This window comes from Sceloporus occidentalis, unplaced genomic scaffold (genome assembly GCF_023333645.1).
Source record: "Sceloporus occidentalis isolate IW3139 unplaced genomic scaffold, rSceOcc1.0.p SCAF_199, whole genome shotgun sequence".
NCBI classification, from domain to species: Eukaryota; Metazoa; Chordata; class Lepidosauria; order Squamata; family Phrynosomatidae; genus Sceloporus; species Sceloporus occidentalis.
Genome location: NW_028317179.1, coordinates 135,916 through 156,290, shown reverse-complemented (window position 1 = coordinate 156,290; position 20,375 = coordinate 135,916). Strand labels below are relative to the sequence as shown.

The window sequence follows — 20,375 nt, the reverse complement described above, 5'->3', positions numbered from 1 at the left end:
AGGTGGACCAAAAAGATCTGCTCCAGCCTTTGTTTTTTTTGCCAGAGAGGGAAAAAAGGGAGTAATTATTCCTTTTCAGGAGTGTTACCCCCAAAAGACTTAATCACGAAACCTTCTAGATTGACCATATCTGAGAACTCTCCAGGTTTTGCCTGGAGACTCCAGGTGAAGAGCCGCTTCTTTGGGTCTCCGGGTCACTGCAGTGGGTCGCGGGAGTGGTGTTGAGGCTCGCCCACTCCCTACCCACTTCCCTTCCCACCACTCTCAATTTGTATACTTTCGTGGCTAGCCCCGCACACAACGTCAGTGGACCAGCCGCCGACGTCAGCAAACCAGTCACCACCGTCAGCAGAATGCCCACCCGCATCCCGAATAGATAGGATAGCTTGAGCCAGGATGTCCCCAGGTATGGTCAGGATCCATTAGACAATGGGACCTGTGTGCTATACCGCGGTGATGTCAGAAACGTATACATTACAATGTTTTCTAGAGAGTGTGTTACCTGAAACAGCTGTACGCCGGTTGGGTAAGGATTGTGGAACAGTTCAGTTGCGCTTTCATAATTAGGAGGTATTTTCTCCACATTATTCTAGCAGAAAGAGTAGAAACTTTTATTTAACAGAAGAAGTCAGAACAGCGGTTAATGCATTCACATTGCATCTTCCAATATGTAAAGTATACAACATTTTTGAGGCAACATAATTTTTTATCAAGAGTCTCCAATTCTAAGAATTTGTCTTAATTGACGCATAAAAAACATAGTTCTAAAGAAAGGCTGTAATATAATAAGGTCAACCTCTTTAACGTAGGTCAACATTGACAAAAAACAGTTATTTTCTAATTTTGCCGAATAAACTCCTTTTATCTGCAGACCTGGAGGCCGCCATTGCTGTCAGTCATGTGATATTTTGGGTGACTTTCCCTGCTCAGACACCACACTGAGCAGATGCTTTGTGGCAATGCTAATGAAGTCCATTCCTCTATAGACTCCCATTAGTCAGAGCGTCCAACTGGGTGATTGAGACTGGGACATTCTATTGTTTACCACAAGACAGTATGATATGGAATCAGTTGCTATTTACATCCTTTAAGATATTTTGTATAATACATAACTGTTCTCTCATGTTTTGTAAAATAACTGCCTATAGGCGTGCTTTAAGTGCACCCAAGGTGATTGACAGTGTACCCCATATGTAATGTGTACATACAGATCCCACAATTTATTCTCTTTTAATACCGATAACTACAATGATAACGCAGCGTCTGAGAAATAAGTTGTATCATTATGTAAATGTGAAATCTGATGTAAATGATGGCCGGTCTTTATTATTATTATTATTATGTTTTCTTTACATAGCGCCAACAATTTACGCAGCGCTTACTTCTAAAAAAATTCTGATCATTACTTATTTAGTATTTGCTACAAATGACCTACTTTCCCTTTGAGATCCAATGCCAGCTTCTTGAGCACAGTGAGGTAGAACTTATAGAAAAAGCTGAGGGTTAGGGTTTGACGGTACTCCACCATTCCTCCTGGGGCGCTGGGTGACAGGGTCATCTCCTGGGCCAGTAGGCGACAGGCGTCCTGTAGCAAATCGTCATCCCAGTCCCTATATTTCCAAAGGAAGGAAAAAGGAACAATCGTGCCATTACGACTCTAACCAAAGGGAAATAAGACCCCCCAAAAAATGCTTTTAACAGATCAGCCGGTGTGCTGTAAGTATTGCTTATCACACAGAAAGCCACCATAAACTCGCCCAACAGGCTCACAATCTTTTCAGTGACATCTTACTTAGGTTTTCTACCCATTCTTTCTCTATAACTGCCTCCATGAGCCGCTTCATCATACAGTTTGTTCTTTAGGTGAACCAGCAATCATGGTATATTTCCCAAGAATTTGTAATGATGGTTTAAATTTTGGGTTTTTGACCACCTTACCTGCCAATGAGTTCCTTGCATGTGTTTGTAGCCAGGACAGTAACAGGGGCCATGCCGCCATAGCTCAGCTGAACCTGCGCTACCTGGTGGCTCTCGGCATTAAAGAGGACCCTCATTCCGCTGGTCACTATTGCAATGTCGTCCTCCCGTCTTGTAGCTTGTTTGAAGGCTGAGAAATATTCCCACTGTGGAAATGATCTTTTTCACTTATTCACGCTACAAATTAAGTCTTCATTAGAAGAAAAAAATTCTCACTGGTGGAAAGTCAAACAGAATCAAAGCCTCAACGTTCCGTTTCAAAGGAGTTCCATTCAAGCAAGAAAAAAACGTTTCAGAAATCAAATAGTAGCCAAATCATAAAAACGAGAGTCACACAAACCATTCGCTGTCTCTAATCATTTACGGAACTCATTTTAACTTTCATTTTTTAATCGTCATTGTCTGGGGTTGTCAGATGAAGGAAAATCATTTTGGGTCAATAAGGACTCTTTGGAAGGAAGCCAAAATGTATATTTTTTCTGGAAAAGGTGGCTGCCCTTGCGGTAATAATTGAGAGGTTCCAGTGTTCCTGCCAGGTGGCACAGGTCAACTACCTTTGCTGCCACTCACAATCTAGTGCTTTAATGTAACGCCACTGGCCTTAAAGTGCCAGGGCTGCTTTTCAGCCCCAGCACGCCCCGTATGGGTATGTTTGGTTACGCCAGGGGCACGCATGTACAGGGTGCACCGTGTCCACATGGCAGTTAAGATGGAGATCAGAGAAGGGACTAATGAGTGAAAGGCTTGTACCTTCATTGGCATAGACCCTGTAAGAGGATTGCTGCCTTATGAGTTTCTAACTCATACGGCACTCAGCCTTTAACCGATCTCCCGGCATTAGAAATCCCATAGAAATCCCGCTGGGATCCCCTACTTCCTCCGTGTCAAATCCTGGCGTTCAGCATTCAGACTGAGTGGGTCTGGGGGGCAATGAAACCTCTACTCTTTCATGAGCATGCAAGGTCGGGGAGAAAAAAATAGGGTATTATTTAAGCTGGGAGGGTAAAAAAAAAATATGCTGTAAAATATCTACCATATCATTGGGGAGCAAAATGGTTTAAGGGGTTTATTCCTAGTGGGAAAATGATGCTCCTGGGCATCTATGGTCGTAGAATAGACTGTGAAGGGGTTACACATTCAAAAGTACTTAGGTGCTATGTTTCTAGTTTTATTTTACTGAGCGGGTGGTGAATAAGTGGAACGGCCTGCCAGCAGAAGTGGTAGCGGTTAATACAGTGAGGGCATTGAGCCACATGTCTCCGGCTGTAGGTGAACTAATCACGTATGAAGCGAAACTTACCTTTTGCGAGAAGGGAATCTCAACGGACAGCAGTATTTCCTGAGGCTCCACCAATGTTTTTCTGTACCCAGTGAAGAAGTTTCCATCCATCAGGACGCTTCTTTTACTTTCTGTAAATAAATTTTGAGTTATTTACACAAAGCTGAATCTGCAACTTTGTGCCCCGTTATTCCTCCAGATAGTTCATGAGAATCATTGTTCACCCATGACCGGTTTAGAAGCTCCACCGCACCGATGAAGAATCTTTCTTTGAATTTATTTAGATGTTCCTTTGAACATGTTGTTTAGTTTTGGGTTCTGGATCAAAATTGTGCTGAAAGCATACAAATAAGGGCTACAAATCTCTTAGAAAGGACAGAAAATGTAAAGGGGGGGATAAATATTTTAATCAACTGTGTGGTATTTTTGGGTGACTTTCCCAGCTCAAACACCACACTGAGTTGATGCTTTATGGCGATGCTGATGAAGTCCCTTCCTCCATAGACTTTCAATAGTCAGCGTGTACAGCTGCGTGATTAAGACTGAGCCATTCTATTGTTCCCCACAGTATGATAAGGAATCAGGGCGTTTGTCTAGTAGACTGGGGATCAGATAACAGAGTGAGAACTCATACTCATGACTGATATGCAGCTGCCTGAAAACGTTATATTATGGGGCAAAAACTAGAACTGTAGAGTAATTATCTAATGTAGTTTTATGCACTCTACAAAAATGAACCTAAGGGATGACCTCGTCGCAACATACAGGTCAGTATAATGAATATTTCTTAAGAAGCCCCATCTCATCTTCACCAACAGACAGAGGCAATATTTACAACGAGGGATTTGTGTGGAATAACGACGTATACATCGGCAGAAACTCAAGGTTTCCCTGTGGGAGATTCCCTAATAGAGCAGAGATTCCGAGATAGTCTTTTATTATCTCATACTTTACTTTTATCTCTTTAATTGCAGTGGAGATTATCGTTACCGATAGAGATGAGATTTAGTTTACTTCCGCTTGCCATGAAAACCGGGTTGAGATCAGATATTGGACTCGCTGTCATTATATTTCCTCCGATAGCCTGAAAGACATAATCCACCGTATAAAGGTAACACAATAGGATGGTTTAAGATTCCAACGATCTACAAGGTTGGATGCTGTTAAGAAACATCTTGGACTACAACCCATGTAGTGTTCCTTTGTTCTTCTCAGCGTGCGTCAATCTTTACATCAACGAGCAAATGTGGCGCTTCAACAACCCTGAGTGACGTTACCTTCTCAGGTCCTTGAATGAACATGATCTTCCTGGACAGATCTGCCTTAAAAGTCTCTCGTTCTATGTTTCCTATACATTGTGTTTTGGGATTCTATGGAACGTTTGTCTCCACCAGCTTTGGGGATGTGGTCCGTGGAACAGTCACTTTACATCCAACATTCCGTAGAGTGGAGTAACTGAACCTCAAGACTAGGTTTAAATTAATAGAATAATAAAATACTTTATATATGCTGTCTCATCCCCCATACGGCCCCGTACGTAAATTCATTCATTGTAACCGACACCGATCATTTTATTTTACAGATGATTTCATCCGTTTTAGCTGTTGCTGTAGGTTTGGTTTTTGGAAACCATCTGCAATCCAGAAAGTTTATAATCTGTAAATCGGGTTTGGGATTCCATGAAAAACGAAAGACACCCTAGTGGGGTATTTTTTAACGTTAATGCCCCTGGTGGGCAGTTGTAGAGAAAGCCAGTTAAGATGGGCTAACCACTGACCGCACATGCTCAGGAGCTAACACTTCATAATTGCCCATAAAAAAATGAACTTTTATTAGAAACATTAGTTTTTATCCGTTTATTGGCGTTGTAGGTGTTATTTGGCCCCTACCGCAACATTACGGATCTGGTGTCCGGCGAACCATCTCAGCTGCTCCAGGACCGCTCTGAACACTTCGGTTTTATACGGCGGGAGATCCGCTACGGCCTTCGTCAGGACCTCAGCCATGGTGGTCAGTGTGCAGGCAGCTCCGAAACAGATCCCTGGAACGGAAAACAGAGGGAAATCCTCGTTTTACCGGGTGAGGAATCCCCGACTGATCAACCGTTTAGTAATTAAACCATCCTAGAGGCTATTGGCACCAGTTCATATTATTATTAATAATCTGTTTTTATTAATATATAGATTCCTATCCTGACAGTCAGTGTAGCAGTTAGCGCGCCAATGGCATGAAGTTGGTGCCACGCTACTGCATTTGCATTCATGCGCGAATACCCAGCCCTGCTGCATGACTGATGTCAGGGGGCAGCCAACAGGCAAGAAACCGGCATCCATGGCTGTCCCTTTAATAGAGTCCTCCATTTCAAACCGTAAACACATACTTACACCATACAGAAAGCAGAGCGCTAACAAATGCTCGTCTTACAGAGAACACAGACTTTCCTGTACAGTTACTGGGTGTTTTTGCTTAAGGTTCCCCTAGGTTTAAGTTACATAACCCTTTATATAACGTTTATCTTTCCTAAATCATAAGTGGATCTATAAATCCAATCTGTGTAATGGAGATGGGTTACATAGTATAACTGATAAGAAAATATAATGTATCCGTATTAGCCCAAGAGACAATGAAGTCTTGGGTCACATGTTTTTAGGACCTTAGGTGTCTCTTCTTCAGATGAAATCATGCATCATTGCATAATTTTTTTATGTTGGCCCAGAAAAAAGTATGAACTTCAACAAAACAGCTGTGCATGCGTGATTGCGGAATTCATGAATGCGAAATAATGACATCAGATATTAAGTTATAAAATGAGCAGTCTCTTACCGTCCTGGGTGTGCTCGATTGCGTTTAATTCCGAAACCCATCCAGGCGATATTATCACCGGGTAATGCAGATTTTTAAACTTTGTTTCAATGCCTACAATACAAGGAGTAATTATTTATTTATTTCTTGATGCGTAATCTAATATTTGCCGTTAGAATTATCTAAAGAATCAAGTGTGCTACTTTAATGATGAATTTCCATGGAAAAAAATGTTTTTCTTCCTGAGCATAAACCCCATTGACAAAAACCTGGATAACTCCCGTTATCTGCAGACCTGGAGGCTGCCATTGTTGTCAGTCATGTGATATTTTGGGTGACTTTCCCTGAGATGATGCTTTATGGCAATGCTAATGAAATCCCCCCCCCCCCCCATAGACCTTCACACAGAGTGCGAGCAGCCACTTTTTGAAGTGAATTTTGCGAGTGAGAAGAGAATTTTGCGAGTGAGATAAATGGGGTAAGTAAGAGGATAAGGGAGGGAGCATGCCTGTTATAGTGAGAGTGTACATAAAAGTGTGTGTGTTAGCATGGAAGTGTAAATGTTTGTGTATTAGCATGAATGTGTATATGTGTGTGAGCATGAATGTTTATGTATAAGCAGGTGTGTGTGTAGCATGAATATAAATGTGTCAGCATAAGTAGAAGCATAGGTGTTAGCGTGGATGTGTGTAACTGTTTGAATGTGTAAATATGTGCAACAGTTCATAAGTACGGGGCGAGGCATTTAAAGACCTGGGTTTTTTGGCTAGACTTTATGAAATATCCAGCCCTGTTCTTACTGTCGAACATGTCGCCAATGAAGGACTGGCCCATCCATAACCTGGGCTCCAAGCCCACCCATGCTAAATACCAGCAAATGAAAAAAATGAGTATTGTGGTTTCTGGTAATACCCTTTTATCTGAGCTATTGGCACATGTGGAGCATGTCCAATAAGTGGGAGAGCTCCAGGAAGTCTGCGCAGGATTCCACCATGATCTGATCTACATTATTAATATTAATAAACGGGCAGAACACTTATAATATGCAGGCTCACACTTACCCACTTCGGTGTTTCCCACCACCAGTCTTGCTTCAGGGTACTTGGATTTAAGTGTCAGTAACTCATTCAGGTCGGAGGGTTGAATCCACATCACGCTGCCTTCTTTAAAGTAAATCTGCTTCATCTGCCTGGCTTTTTGCATCTGCAGGAGTGCCCAAAACATTGCAATTGTTATTTGAAACAAGTCCAGTAAAGTAATAAATGTAACATTAATGGCTATACTATAAAAAAATACGTCATTCCTTAAAGGGGAAGAATCGCTATTGATAATTTGATTTAGATTAATAACCCTAAAGATACAATGTCTCAGCCAGAGCTTATAGAAGCAGTATTTTTTAACATTGGTTGGACCTTTTCCATACCAATTAATGTTCCCCAGCAAGCTACATGTGAAAAATGTGTCTTTTATACTCTGTTATAGTCAAGTGTTTCCATGTGAAGACATTATGGAGGACACAAACGTGCTACGTGTGTTACCTCCCAGTGTAGAGCGCCACGAATGATGTTGGCCTTGAATAAATTGTAATAGTTACAGTAACAGTAGCTAGACCTACCAGTAATTCTGGAGGAAATATTACTTCTTGTGTTGGATCCAATGGCTTGAACTCGGTTGGGTCGAAGAGAGCTGAAGAGATATGACTCTAAGGATAGAATGAGAGATATTTCATGGGTCTTGGACGGTGTGTTTGGTGTTGGACAGGTCATCCCATCAGCTAGACTGACTAACTGTAATCATTCAGTTAAATCCCAAATTAGCTCTTTTTAGGAACTAAAATCTACAATCCTCTGCAACCCAAAGAACCCACAAAGTCTAGAGGTTGCAGTAGAAGACGTGTGCTGTGACATTTTTGTCAATCATTGTTATTGGCTTGAGACGTCGTGGCCCTTTAAACTCTTTGTGAATACCATAAAAAGAAAACTATGTTCTTCCAGACCTTATGGTCGACAGCCAACATATATTTAGAATGTTATAGAAATAATAATTCCCCGTTATAATGAATTACATTTAGGGCAGTTACAACAGAGTCCTTACCACCGCTTCTTCTTTGCCGTTCATACAGCAGCCGTTCGCAGTCTTTTTACCGCAACATCCGTCCTGATAATTTTAGAAGAAGTGTTTAGTGAACCTTCATGCATGCCTCATATAGCTCCCTTTTTGTGACATATGACATAATAATTTAAGTTGCAAAACGACACAAGTCCATTACAAGTTGAACCTTGTTGTTTGAGAAGAAGGGGAAAAAACCCCCAAATTAAAGTTATTTGCAATTGTGCCTCAAAAAAAAAAGGGAAAAATCCTTCTCCACTCCAAATTGAGCTGATTGTGTATATATATATATATATATATATATATATATATATATATATACACACACACACAATCTGATAGAAATGATTCAATTTTGTATTTTCTGGCAAATATTTTAATTTCTAGGTCAGGGTGGGAAACATGCGCCTCTCAGCGGCTGGTGAACAGATGTCTCACACTGCTGTCTGTGTAACAATTAGCCAAATTCTTAGGCGTTACCTTGCTAAACGTCTTAAATCCTTGGAGAATAGGTCGGTATCCGGTACAACGACACAGGTTCCCTGTTTAAAGTTAGATCATAATAACATTATTATTATTATTATTATTATGTGTTAAATATGCATTCTGGGAAGTTAAATTTTTCTTTTTTTTTTTCTTTTTTTGCTTATAGTTAAATGTTTAAGAAGCCAAAATAAGCTGGAGATGCAGGTCAAAGTACCCCAAGTCCTTAGAAAGGACTCATTAAACTTAGGGTACTTTTACGTAGTGGCCGTATAGTGTGACCGGACCCCCAATATTTATTTTTGAATGGTATCCACTGGGGATGCGCTGAATTCTCGCTCTGTTTTGTATCGATGAAAATCATTTGGCAGCAGCCCCTTCGCCCGGCACCCTCGGCTGCTGCCTTTGTTGCATTAACGGACCGTCCTGCCCGTGGGTAAAAGTGTTTTCCCCCTTGTATGTGGCAGATATAGCATGGTAGCATCATTAATGGTACACTTGTCGCGTAATATGTCTACTGGGTCTTGGACCCCAATAAGTCTTTTGTTATAATGTCATACCTTGGAACGTTGTTTCAATCTCCTCCATGGTGGGCTCTGGATTATTTCGAAGCAACGAATACATGGACATCACAATGCCGGGGGTGCAAAAGCCACATTGTGATCCGTGACTTTTCGCAATGCGTTCCTGTAATGGTGCGCACAAGGTTGACATATGCATTAACATTATGCATTAACATGATATAATCCAACAAATTAAATTTTATTTTGACAATTTACTGCCCATGCTTTGCCATCGCTGACAAATTAAATCACACCGACCACCCTCAGCCACACTGCCCTAAAAACACCGACCATCCTCAGCCACACTGCCCTAAAAACACCGACCATCCTCAGCCACACTGCCCTAAAAACACCTACCATCCTCAGCCACACTGCCCTAAAAACACCGACTACCCTCAGCCACACTGCCCTAAAAACACCAATCATCCTCAGCCATACTGCCCTAAAAACACCGATCATCCTCGGTGTAACATAACACTCTGAGCCAAACTAACACTCACATTGTTGTCAACTACATGACATGTACTCACATATGCACCACACTCGGCCACACACACACATCACACTCACACAGACTCACCTATATCACACTCAGCCGCCCAGAGACACACAGACAGGCTGGGCCACATCCCACCACTATCAGCTGGTTCACAGGCTGTTTGCTGCAGCTTGCTCTGCTTACGACACGTTGGTCTCGCCTTTACTGAAAGTATTCAGGATTTACTTACTTGAACCGGGTGAAGTCTTGTTTTTGTGCTGCCAATGCCTTCAACAGTCGTTACGGCACACTGGTGCAGGGAGCAGACGGGTGCCAGGCAAGCGTTTGCCGAATAATGTCTAGAGGGAAGCACTAAAGAAATGTAACGAGTATTACAGAACCTTGAACATGTGAATGTTTGTCTTCAATGGCTCCATAGAAGCCAAATGGAGTTCTTAGTCTTAATTCCAATGAGACATGAAATGTAACAAGTTTTATCACGGAATACATTGATAATTATAACTGCTGCTGAAAGAAAACTCTGAGACAGCTGAACGCATTGTTCTGTATCTTCAGAGTTCCTGGATACTTTTTAGCCGCTAGTTCATGAAATGTGTTCCCATTTGGCCCGAGAGAGAAGGTCATACCCAGACTGATGGGGGTATAGAGCAGTGAACTCTGTTTGATGGTTCACCCAAAGCTCAGAAGTTTGAATTCATTTTAATAGCGAGTTTTAGGTAGTTTGGTAATTTAAACAGCCCCAGAGGTAGGTGGGATGCGCTGTCACCTGCCCACTAGGAGGTCAGTCTTGGGCCGGTTGTAAATGAGGTGATATGAAGGGCCGGCCCTGGAGAGCTTCTCCTGCAAGAGGGGACCAACTCGGATCCTCTTGGACCAGAAGCTCACGCGGGGTAAGACGTAGTTCAAGTAGATCGTATTTTACAGTTCTTGTACTCAGGATCTGCATGATTTTTTCCATTGTTATCCCTTCCCTATTGTTAAGTTCCTGATTGTTGCTAATTGGTTCAGGCAGCTTTTGTATGGGTGTGGGGGGGTTACTTTTATTGCAGGAATGTGATCATATAATATTGGCTCTGCCACAGCCTGCCACCAATCCAAAATGTCCCAAGTAAAGGATACTCAATCTTTGCCTTGAATTCATTGTATCGGGATATCATGACGGTGCAAGCTCCGCATCCTCCTTCTCCGCAGCCAAGTTTAGTTCCAGGCAACCCCACTGAGTGAGCGTGTGTTAGGGCAATAACATGAAAACAACCACACTATTCATACACAGACAATATATTCATTTTATATCCTTACAATCTACAGCTTCCCAAAATATCCCTTCAATTAAAACCAACAATGGAAGCGATCAGGAACTCCTTGGATGAAGTGGTGATTAGTACTGGTTAAAAAATTTAACTTTCAATAATAATTTCTAAAATTGTACTCTTTATGTATGGAGTCTGTAGTACACCCATATAGTAGAGGGCTGCTGATGTTGTTTGGGACCACTCCTCGCTAGCTTAGGCTTTATACTTAGTTTAACATAGTAACATAACATAGTTTGTAAGGTTGAAAAAAGACCTAAGTCCATCAAGTTCAACCCTTCTAACTAACCTTCCTATTCTTGATCCAAGAATGTAGGGAACTATGCTAAAGCCACAAGAGAAGAAGTATTTTTCAATTAGGAGCCACGGTGCAAACCTGGACCATCTTAGACCATGTGGAAAGTAGAGATTTATTGAGAAAAACATATTTTTCCCATGATTTTTCATAATTATAGTGGGTCTACTCACTAAGAAGTTACGTGGTCAGTCAAGTTAAGGGTGAGTCTCATGCCGTCGCATGAAAATTCACTAATCTACGAGTAGTTGGCCATGGTATGCAAGAGCCTGTAACTTTAAATATTGTGAGTTACAGGTGAGGACATGCAAGGGAGAGGAATTTGAATTTCCATGTCCTTATCGGTAACTTGCAAAACTACAACCTCTTCCCTGCTATACTTTTTTAAAAAGCATCACAAAATAAATAAACAAATGGGAAGGGGGCCCCCAGGACCCCCAATTAACATGCAGTTTAGTGAATAGACCCCGTTAATTATATACATCCCCGTGAACTTGCATTCCATGGCTACCTGGAGCCCTCCCTTTTGGGGGGAGTGGCTTCCTGTGGGGCGGGGTTAACCATCTCAGGTGGTGGGGACTAAACGTAAATGGGCGGGGCTAGTCCCAAACACATACATTTGTATGGTGGCGGTTGGGGAATAGGGCAGAGAGTGGTCTCTCGTAGAAACGTTGTTACCGCAACCCAGAGATTTACCGTCACAACCAAGAGAGTCGGAGAAGTAGTGCTGCACCCGGAGTTCCCAGGAATGGTTTAATAATATTATTTATTATAGTCCCCTTTAAAAGAATATTATGTAACTGAAATTGTTATTTATAAGAAAAAAGTGAGTAAAAAGGCTGTATTTATAAAAACAAAATTGCAGGAAATATTGATAGTGGTGACGAACCACTAACCCCGAGGAAAGCCTGGAGTTTGCGATATTATCAGCACCACCGCTAACTCTTTATATATTATCAGAAACCGGATACATTTCCTCCGCAGATAGGTCAATAAAGTCATTTTAGGATCAGCATTTTTCTCAATGACCTGCAAGGGAAGAGGAAAAAGATCTCAATCTTTAATATCAAACACATGAGAATTTAATATTTATTTAATATTAACTGATTTATATAGCGCCACCATATTCTGCGGCGCTGTACAATGGGTAAGCAGAACATCACATAACCAGTGGCGTCTCCAGGTTTCATATTTAGGGGGGGCACATGGGGGGCCAGGGACCAAAGTAGGGGGGCCAATTATAAAACGGTACATATACACTATATATATATATATATATACACACACACACGTTAGACGTGCATTTTTAACTACATAATATGCACTTATCTCTTTGAAGTAAAGACTGTGATTAAAATATGATTTCAAAATAACAGCTAAAGTGACAGTTATTTTTCATTCTTTAATATTAGCCCCTGCTGACAATATATATAAATATTAGACCCTGCTGCAGATATATAGAAATATTACACCCTGCTTCTGATATATATTAATATTAACCCCTGCTGCGGATATATATTACTATTAGCCCCTGCTGCGGATACATACTTATATTATACCCTGCTGCCGATATACATAGAAATTATACCCTGCTGCCAACATATATTAATATTAGCCCCTACTGCCGATATATAGTATTAGTCCCTGCAGCCAATATATATAAATATTAGCCCCTGCAGCCAATATTTATTGATAATAGGCCCTGCAGCCAATATATATTAATATTAGCCCCTGCTGCCGATATATATAAACATTAGTCCCAGCTTCCGATATATATTAATATTAGCCCCTGCAGCCAATATATTTGCCACACTGACTGCAGATCAGGGGAAGACAGTGAGAGTCAGTGCAGTGTTCCCTCCTTCTGACTGCACCGTGACATTGAGAGGTCCTCTCCCCTGTAATCATCCCCAGAGTCCCTTTGTCCCCTCATTCACTAAACCATAGCGCTCTTTTACTTACACCCTGTAGTTCAGGTATAGATCAAATAAACAACACATGGAAACAGCACATGCAACTGAATGAGATTAAAAAAAAACTTGTATTTGCAGGTATACATAAATAATGTATGGAAACATAGCATTGCAGGTATAAACCAACAGAACACACAAACCCAGCATTGCAGGTATATATCAACTGGAAATCACATGTACACTCAGCACTGAAGGTATAGATCAAATAATCAACACATGGAAACAGCACTCCAGGTACTGATCAACTGAATAAGACATACAAATCCTATATTTGCAGGTAAACATTAATAATGTATGGAAATATAGCCGATACAGATGAACAGAATGACACAAAACCCAGCTTTGCAGATATAAATCAATTGGAAATTACATATAAACTCTGCATTAAAGGTATAGATAAAACCCCCTAAATTACAGGCATAGATCACTGGTCACACACCCCAAAGCCAACGCTGGTGTCCACACTGCCCACATAGAACCTGACCAGCACCTAAGTTACACATTATGTCAACTTTGTCCCCAAACAGCTGAACGTACGCCGTTTTTGTCCCATAAAGACCTCTCCCTCCCAATCTATCCTATCTACCTCCTCTCCCTCCCAATCTATCCTATCTACTCCCTCTCCCTCCCTATCTACCACATCTGCCTCTCTATCTACCACATCTCCCTCCCAATCTATCCTATGTACCCCCCTCTCCCTCCCAATCTATCCTATGTACCCCCCTCTCCCTCCCAATCTATCCTATCTACCCCCTCTCCCTCCCAATCAATCCTAACTATCCCCTCTCCCTCCCAATGTATCCCATCCACCCCATCTCCCTCCCAATCTACCCCCTCTCCCTCCCAATCTATCCCATCTACCCCCCTCTCCCTCCCAATCTATCCTATCTACCCCCTCTCCCTCCCAATCTATCCTTATCTACCCCTTCTCACTTCCTATCTACCTCTTCTGACTCTCTAACCCCCTCCTAACTTTCTAACCCCCCCCTTTTACCTTGGGCTTGTCCAGCGGTGAGATCGCGAGGTCTCTGTATCCCTGGTTCTGCCGGCTTCACTGCTGGGCGCCGGATATGACGACATATACCGGCGCTCGGCTTGAAATGCCGGCACTGCGCACCAGGAAGAGGCCTCGCGGTCGCGGAGAAGAGTGAGAGGCGCTGAACGGTTGCTGAGAACTTATTCCTCAGCGACCGCTCGGCGCCTCTCACTCTCTCCTCCGGGTCTATTAAAAAAAAAGAAAAAAAAGACGGCGTTTCAATTGGGGGGGGCACACCGGGGGGCACAGCATGATGTAGGGGGGGCCATGGCCCCCTCTGGCCCCCCCCTGCCGACGCCACTGCACATAACACTTTGACTTACAGAAACAAAGGTTGGAAAGGACTCTGCTCATAGAAGCTTACAATCTAGAAGGACGTGGGGGTATATTAGACAAGAGGTAAAAGTGCAAATGTTGAAGGAAGACCAGCAAAGCAGGTATATCTCAGGATAAACACTGATTTAATAAATAATATTATAGTTATTTATTTTTAATTTAATGTTTAATTGTTTCCTGTTGTTTTTTTCATATATATCACTTTTTCTTTGAAGAGGGAGAAGCTATATTTTTTTACTTTGATCTCTGGCCCACTCCAGTGGTGCAGCTATAATCCTGCATTGCTTATTGCAATACTGGATCAGCCAGTAGGGGGACATACTGAGACCCTCTGACAACTCCAGTGTTTTTGGCGTTTTTTTCGAATTCCGTCTGATGCAATGCATATTCACTAATGCATAACCAGCGTTTGCACAGAGACACCAATTGCGGCTCCTGCTAAGGGGGGAGACTCCAGGCTGCCCCCACAAGTGCAAAATGGGTCATTTTGGCCACTTGACCTATAATGTAATAGTGCAGGATACATACAATGGCAGGGACCCCTCAACACAACTTACAGGGGGACTGTGATTTTGTGATAAGGCCAATACGTCCCCTCTGTAGATACAAATCACAAAGACGTGGAATGTTTGTGACAAGATGAGGAATTAATACATGGAAGGAGTTCCTTCTCTCTTTATTGGATTTTTTAATCAATGTTGGATAAAAAAAAATGTGCGCTGAAGTCGATATCGAGAAATTGTGGCCTGGTTGTGGCCCTTGAGGATTGGATGGTGCTCTACTGGGATATAATACCCAACAATCCAAGTCACCACTAGGTGGCAGTATGAGATTATAGATCCATATAACAAGGACACGAGTGAAAGAGGTCGCTGTACTCTGTGCCCCGCAGTCATTCCCCATTTATCCTCCTCTTCAGCCTGTTTCTTGCCCATTGCTGTATAGCCCTTACCCTTCTCTCGCCTTCCGTCGTCCATATTCCTGGTCTCTCCCCCTGGGTCTATTACCGTTCATTGTATACCCATCCGTTGATCCATTCTGGTTGCTCTCACACAGGTGTATATTATATATAAATGATACATGTAATTTCTGCCTGCATTCAGGTGTATCACGCCTCCCCTGCCACGGTAACATCACCACCAACGCCCATAGTGAGATCGGCAAAAAAAATATCGGGTATTTGTGGGCCTCTGTGCAAGACTGCTGAAGAGTTTATGAAGTTTAAGGGCAATTTACTTTAATGAGATGGGGGTAGATACGTGGTACAGCCTTCCAGCAAAGGTGTTGGAGGAGCATAGGATAGGCATATGTCTATTCGGAATCAAAGATGAGACAGTGATTCAGTGTAGCTGCTCCTTACCATGGCAACAAGAGAGGGAAATGTAACATGCCAAGTGATTGTCAGTATGCAGAAACAAGTGACTGATCCCTACTAACAACCCCCCCCAACACCTCGAAAATAAATATAAAAAAAAAGAAATTCTGTTTCTGATGAAGTAATAAAAACAATAGCGTCATTTGCTTAATTCTAAATATATCACTTATCAGGCATCATAACATTAATGGGAACCCCCCTAAAGCCCCACCCTCTCATCACACCTTTGGCCCCGCCCTTCCCCACTCCCCACCGCTGACATTGGAGCCCCAAATATTTTTTGTTACCCCTCGTGTGGGGAATGGTTGTAGAATGCATTGCTGTCCATTCTGACACTTAAACTGTTTAAAAAGGGATAAATGGTAATTAAGTAAAAAAAAACACGAGATTAATCAGATAAGAAATGTTCTGAAGATTATAAATTATCCAAAAATCTGCTGCAGTCAGCATTTTTCATGTTGGATGCTGTGTCATTTATATGTCATTTAGATGCAAAACAAGGTCGCTCGGGGGAATCTATTACTATTTTGAAGCCGAAAAATGTCTACGTGCTATTATTAATGCATGTTACAGGTAACGCAGGCAGAGGCGTATGTAGGGTATGGCAGCCATGGCACGTGCCATGGGCGCCATCTCAAGGGGGGCGCCGGTGAGCGGCTTTTAAATGTCCCGGTGCCGGCATTTCATGCAGAGGCTTTTAAACACTGATGCGGAGGAGAGAGAGGGGCGCCTAGCAACCGCTCGGCGCCCCTCGTTCTCCCCCGCATCAAAAAAAAGAAGACAGTGTTTAAAAGCAGCTCGCTGGTGCCCGCTGCTTCACTGCTGGGCGCCGAAATATGACGTCATATTACGGCGCTCAGCAGTGAAGCAGCAGGCACCAGCGAGCGGTGCAGGAAGACAGCAGCATCGTGCTCCCGTCGCTGGACTTCAAGGTGAGAGGGGGGGGGGAGGTATATAGTGGGTAGGGGGAGGGAGAGGGGGGTAGAAAGTGATAGGGGAGGGAGAGGGGGTAGATATAAGTAAAGAGTGTGCATTAATGTGTGGATGCATTGAGTGAATGAGGGAGAGCATGAGTTAATGTGTGGATGAGTTGTCTGAATTAAAGTGTGAATTAGTGAGTGACTGTAAAAGTGTTTGTGTATCATAGATGTATAATTGTGGAAGGGCAAAGATGGCACTAGCAGGAGGTTTGAGCCTTGGGGACCGAGATGGCACAGGCAGGGTGTATATGGGACAAAGATGGCACTGGCCGGACTGTTTGGGGACAAAGTTGACTTGTGCTGGGCTATTTGGGGACAAAGATGGCAAATCTTATGTGGGTTATCTGGGTGCTGGTCAGGTTCTATGTGGGCAGTGTGGACGCCAGGGCTGGCTTTGGGGTGTGCAACCTGTGATCTATGCCTGTAATTTAGGGGGTTTTAAATATACCTTTAATGCCGTGTTTTTATGTGAATTCCAATTGATCTTTACCTGCAAAGCTGGGTTTTTGTGTTATTCTGTAGATCCATATCTGCTATGCGATGTTTCCATACATTATTTATGTGTACCTGCAAATACAGGGTTAATATGTCTTATTCAGTTGATCTATACCTGCGATGCTACGTTTCATATATTTATTGTATACCTGCAAATACAGGACTTGTATGTCTGATTCTGTTTATTTGATATATACCTTCAGTGCTGAGATCACAAGTGAATTTCAATTGATCTGGGTTTGTGTGTTGATCTATACCTGCTATCGGCAGCAGGGACTAATATTTATATATATATGGGCAGCAGGGGCTAGTAAATGGGTTTTAGATATTTGGACAGGGGCGCAATTTCAGTGCTTGCCATAGGCGCTATTTTCAGTAGATACGCCTCTGAACGCAGGCATGGTATTTAAAGATAACATCTCTCGTATCCGCCCATTCCTCACCCAAGCCTTATACCCCCACACTACCTCTCACCCGTCACTGATACCCCCCCACACTACCTCTCACCCGTCACTGATACCCCCCCACACTACCTCTCACCCGTCACTGATACCCCCCCACACTACCTCTCACCCGTCACTGATACCCCCCCACACTACCTTTCACCCGTCACTGATACCCCCCAAACTACCTCCCACCCGTCACTGATACCCCCCAAACTACCTCTCACCCGTCACTGATACCCCCCACACTACCTCTCACCCGTCACTGATACCCCCCAAACTACCTCTCACCCGTCACTGATACCCCCCACACTACCTCTCACCCGTCACTGATACCCCCCGCACTACCTCTCACCCTTTCTCTGTGCCTTATGTTTGTCACCCTATTCCCTCAAGATTGTAAGCTTGCGAGCCGAGCCTCTGCACCTTATTTATCGTTTTATGTATTGTCTTAGTCTGTCAATTCTCTTCTCGTCAGACCCCTAGAATTTAGGTATTTTAAGAAGCGCTGCGTAAACTGGTGGTGCTGTAAAAATAAAAGATAATAATAATAAGCCTTATTTTATAAAATAGTAAATCATATTAGCTCCAGACCGTTTTATAGCGAAAATTCCTTTATCCAAGGTCTACCTCAAAAGCATGACCCCTGTGTTTCAATATTTATGCTAAGAAATATTTTACCAATTTACATAAATGAAAATAAACATATAACTGGAGATCATAGAAACACAGAATCTGCCGGCAGATCGGCCCCCGTCTAGTCGCCCGTTTCTCCCGCTGTAAAGACTCAAACCTTAATCAGTCGTTGGTCTCGTCTTAGATTCAGGAGCCGTATGTCTATCCCATGCATGTTTAATACCCTCACTGTATTACCCTCTACCACTTCTGCTGGGAGGCTGTTCCACTTATTCACCACCCTTTCTAAAAATTCTGCTACCTCTTTCATGCTTAGCACGAGCTCTGCTATTTGAGATAACCCCTCTTCGTTTATCATGTAATGTTATATATGATAACGCCAAACACCAACCTTGGCAGCAGTTCTACGCTTGCTAAGAAAGACATTATGCACATTCGCTGAGTTTGTAAAAAAGTAAAAAGCCAAATTTAAAAAAAAAAACCCTAATTAGGAAACTAACTACAAAACATTGTACTTTGAGACCATATTTTGTAAAGCTGTTTCATAAGACCAATTAAATGTTTCTTTTTTTTTACCCCAAATGCAATGGTATATTTAAATCATTTCTGACCGTGTAGGGGGGAGGTATTGATAACCTTTAGAAATTGTATTTTTCTAAATTTTTTGGGAAAATATTTTTTAAAAACTGATTACATGTTTTAATTTTATTAATGCATTTCTAAATTTCCATGGAAAGCACAAAAACAAACTGATTTATTTATTTTTAAAATTGTACAATGATGTGGAATACAAACAATACATAATAATAATAATAATAATAATAATAATAATAATATTCTAGAAAAAAAATGGAATTACCTTTTTCCCATTCACAAAAAAAATCAGCTCATCAACAGGTCGATCCAAATCCATTACAGCTCTGCGCAAAAAAAAAAATTCTGAAAAAAATCTTTTTTTGTCCCGAAGATTTTGAAACTATTAAACTCTGTCCAGGTCACCGATGATTCGTTTAAAATATTATGGGAGTTTAGAAAATAAGCGGAGGAGAAAAATGTACACTTTGGATTCTGCTGATACTATTTACCCGGGGAAGGGAGGCTCAGCCTCCTTTTACAACCAATGAAAATAAAGAAATCACAGATTTAATGGATTTCCAAGAATTGTTGGATTTGACAGCGGCGTCAAACAATTCGAGATGCTCCATTTTTTTATACAGTTTATTGTGTAACGTTTCCTCATTCTTGGTGTTGTTACGAATTTTCTCATTCACGCTCCAATTTTATTTATTTATTTTTCTAAAACACCCAATTAGTCTCCCATTTTAGTTCCGAAGCGGGTGATTTTATAATGAAAGTATTTGATCGGGCTGCTTATACAAGCTATGGGTGGTCATGTGACTTTTTTTTTTTTTTACTCAGACGCGATTAACTGGCTATAGACAGAGGAGAAAAACGTAAAATTGTGTTTTTGTTTTGCATTGTTATCACAAGTCATACAAACATGGGTAAAGACATTTTTGCAAAGATGTACGTAGATAAAATAAGGATTAACCCCTTAATGACAACTCAAAATGCATTGTTTTCAATAGGTTTTAGGACCGCCCATTGTCCTTAAGGGGTTAAAAATAAACGAAGGGAGCCAAATATACAAAAGTAGCAGCAGTGACATAAAATAATAGAATATAAATAAACCAGTCGGCGTCCCATTAATTAGACTGTAAGCTTCACGGGACTGGGACCCAGGGGCATTTTCTGACATAGATCAACAAGGCTTAGGGTAGGAG

At 41.9% G+C, this 20,375-nt stretch overlaps 1 protein-coding gene across 1 annotated transcript in view; it reads right to left on the bottom strand.

Moving 5' to 3' along the window:
• The window catches only part of LOC149278146 (xanthine dehydrogenase/oxidase-like), a 35,398-nt gene extending 15,894 nt beyond the window's left edge, over window positions 1-19,504 (bottom strand). The window contains exons 1-17 of the mRNA XM_089502248.1: window positions 19,451-19,504; window positions 12,289-12,346; window positions 10,832-10,928; window positions 9,942-10,050; window positions 9,211-9,337; window positions 8,648-8,709; window positions 8,153-8,215; window positions 7,674-7,760; window positions 7,120-7,261; window positions 6,080-6,172; window positions 5,146-5,297; window positions 4,247-4,340; window positions 3,278-3,387; window positions 1,939-2,123; window positions 1,436-1,610; window positions 933-938; window positions 503-577 (exon numbers count right to left, since the gene is read on the bottom strand). Of these exons, the coding sequence (XP_089358374.1) occupies window positions 503-577; window positions 933-938; window positions 1,436-1,610; window positions 1,939-2,123; window positions 3,278-3,387; window positions 4,247-4,340; window positions 5,146-5,297; window positions 6,080-6,172; window positions 7,120-7,261; window positions 7,674-7,760; window positions 8,153-8,215; window positions 8,648-8,709; window positions 9,211-9,337; window positions 9,942-10,050; window positions 10,832-10,928; window positions 12,289-12,346; window positions 19,451-19,504 (1,689 nt within the window). The remainder of the gene's footprint in view (window positions 1-502; window positions 578-932; window positions 939-1,435; window positions 1,611-1,938; window positions 2,124-3,277; window positions 3,388-4,246; window positions 4,341-5,145; window positions 5,298-6,079; window positions 6,173-7,119; window positions 7,262-7,673; window positions 7,761-8,152; window positions 8,216-8,647; window positions 8,710-9,210; window positions 9,338-9,941; window positions 10,051-10,831; window positions 10,929-12,288; window positions 12,347-19,450) is intronic.
• Window positions 19,505-20,375: the final 871 nt, after the last annotated feature.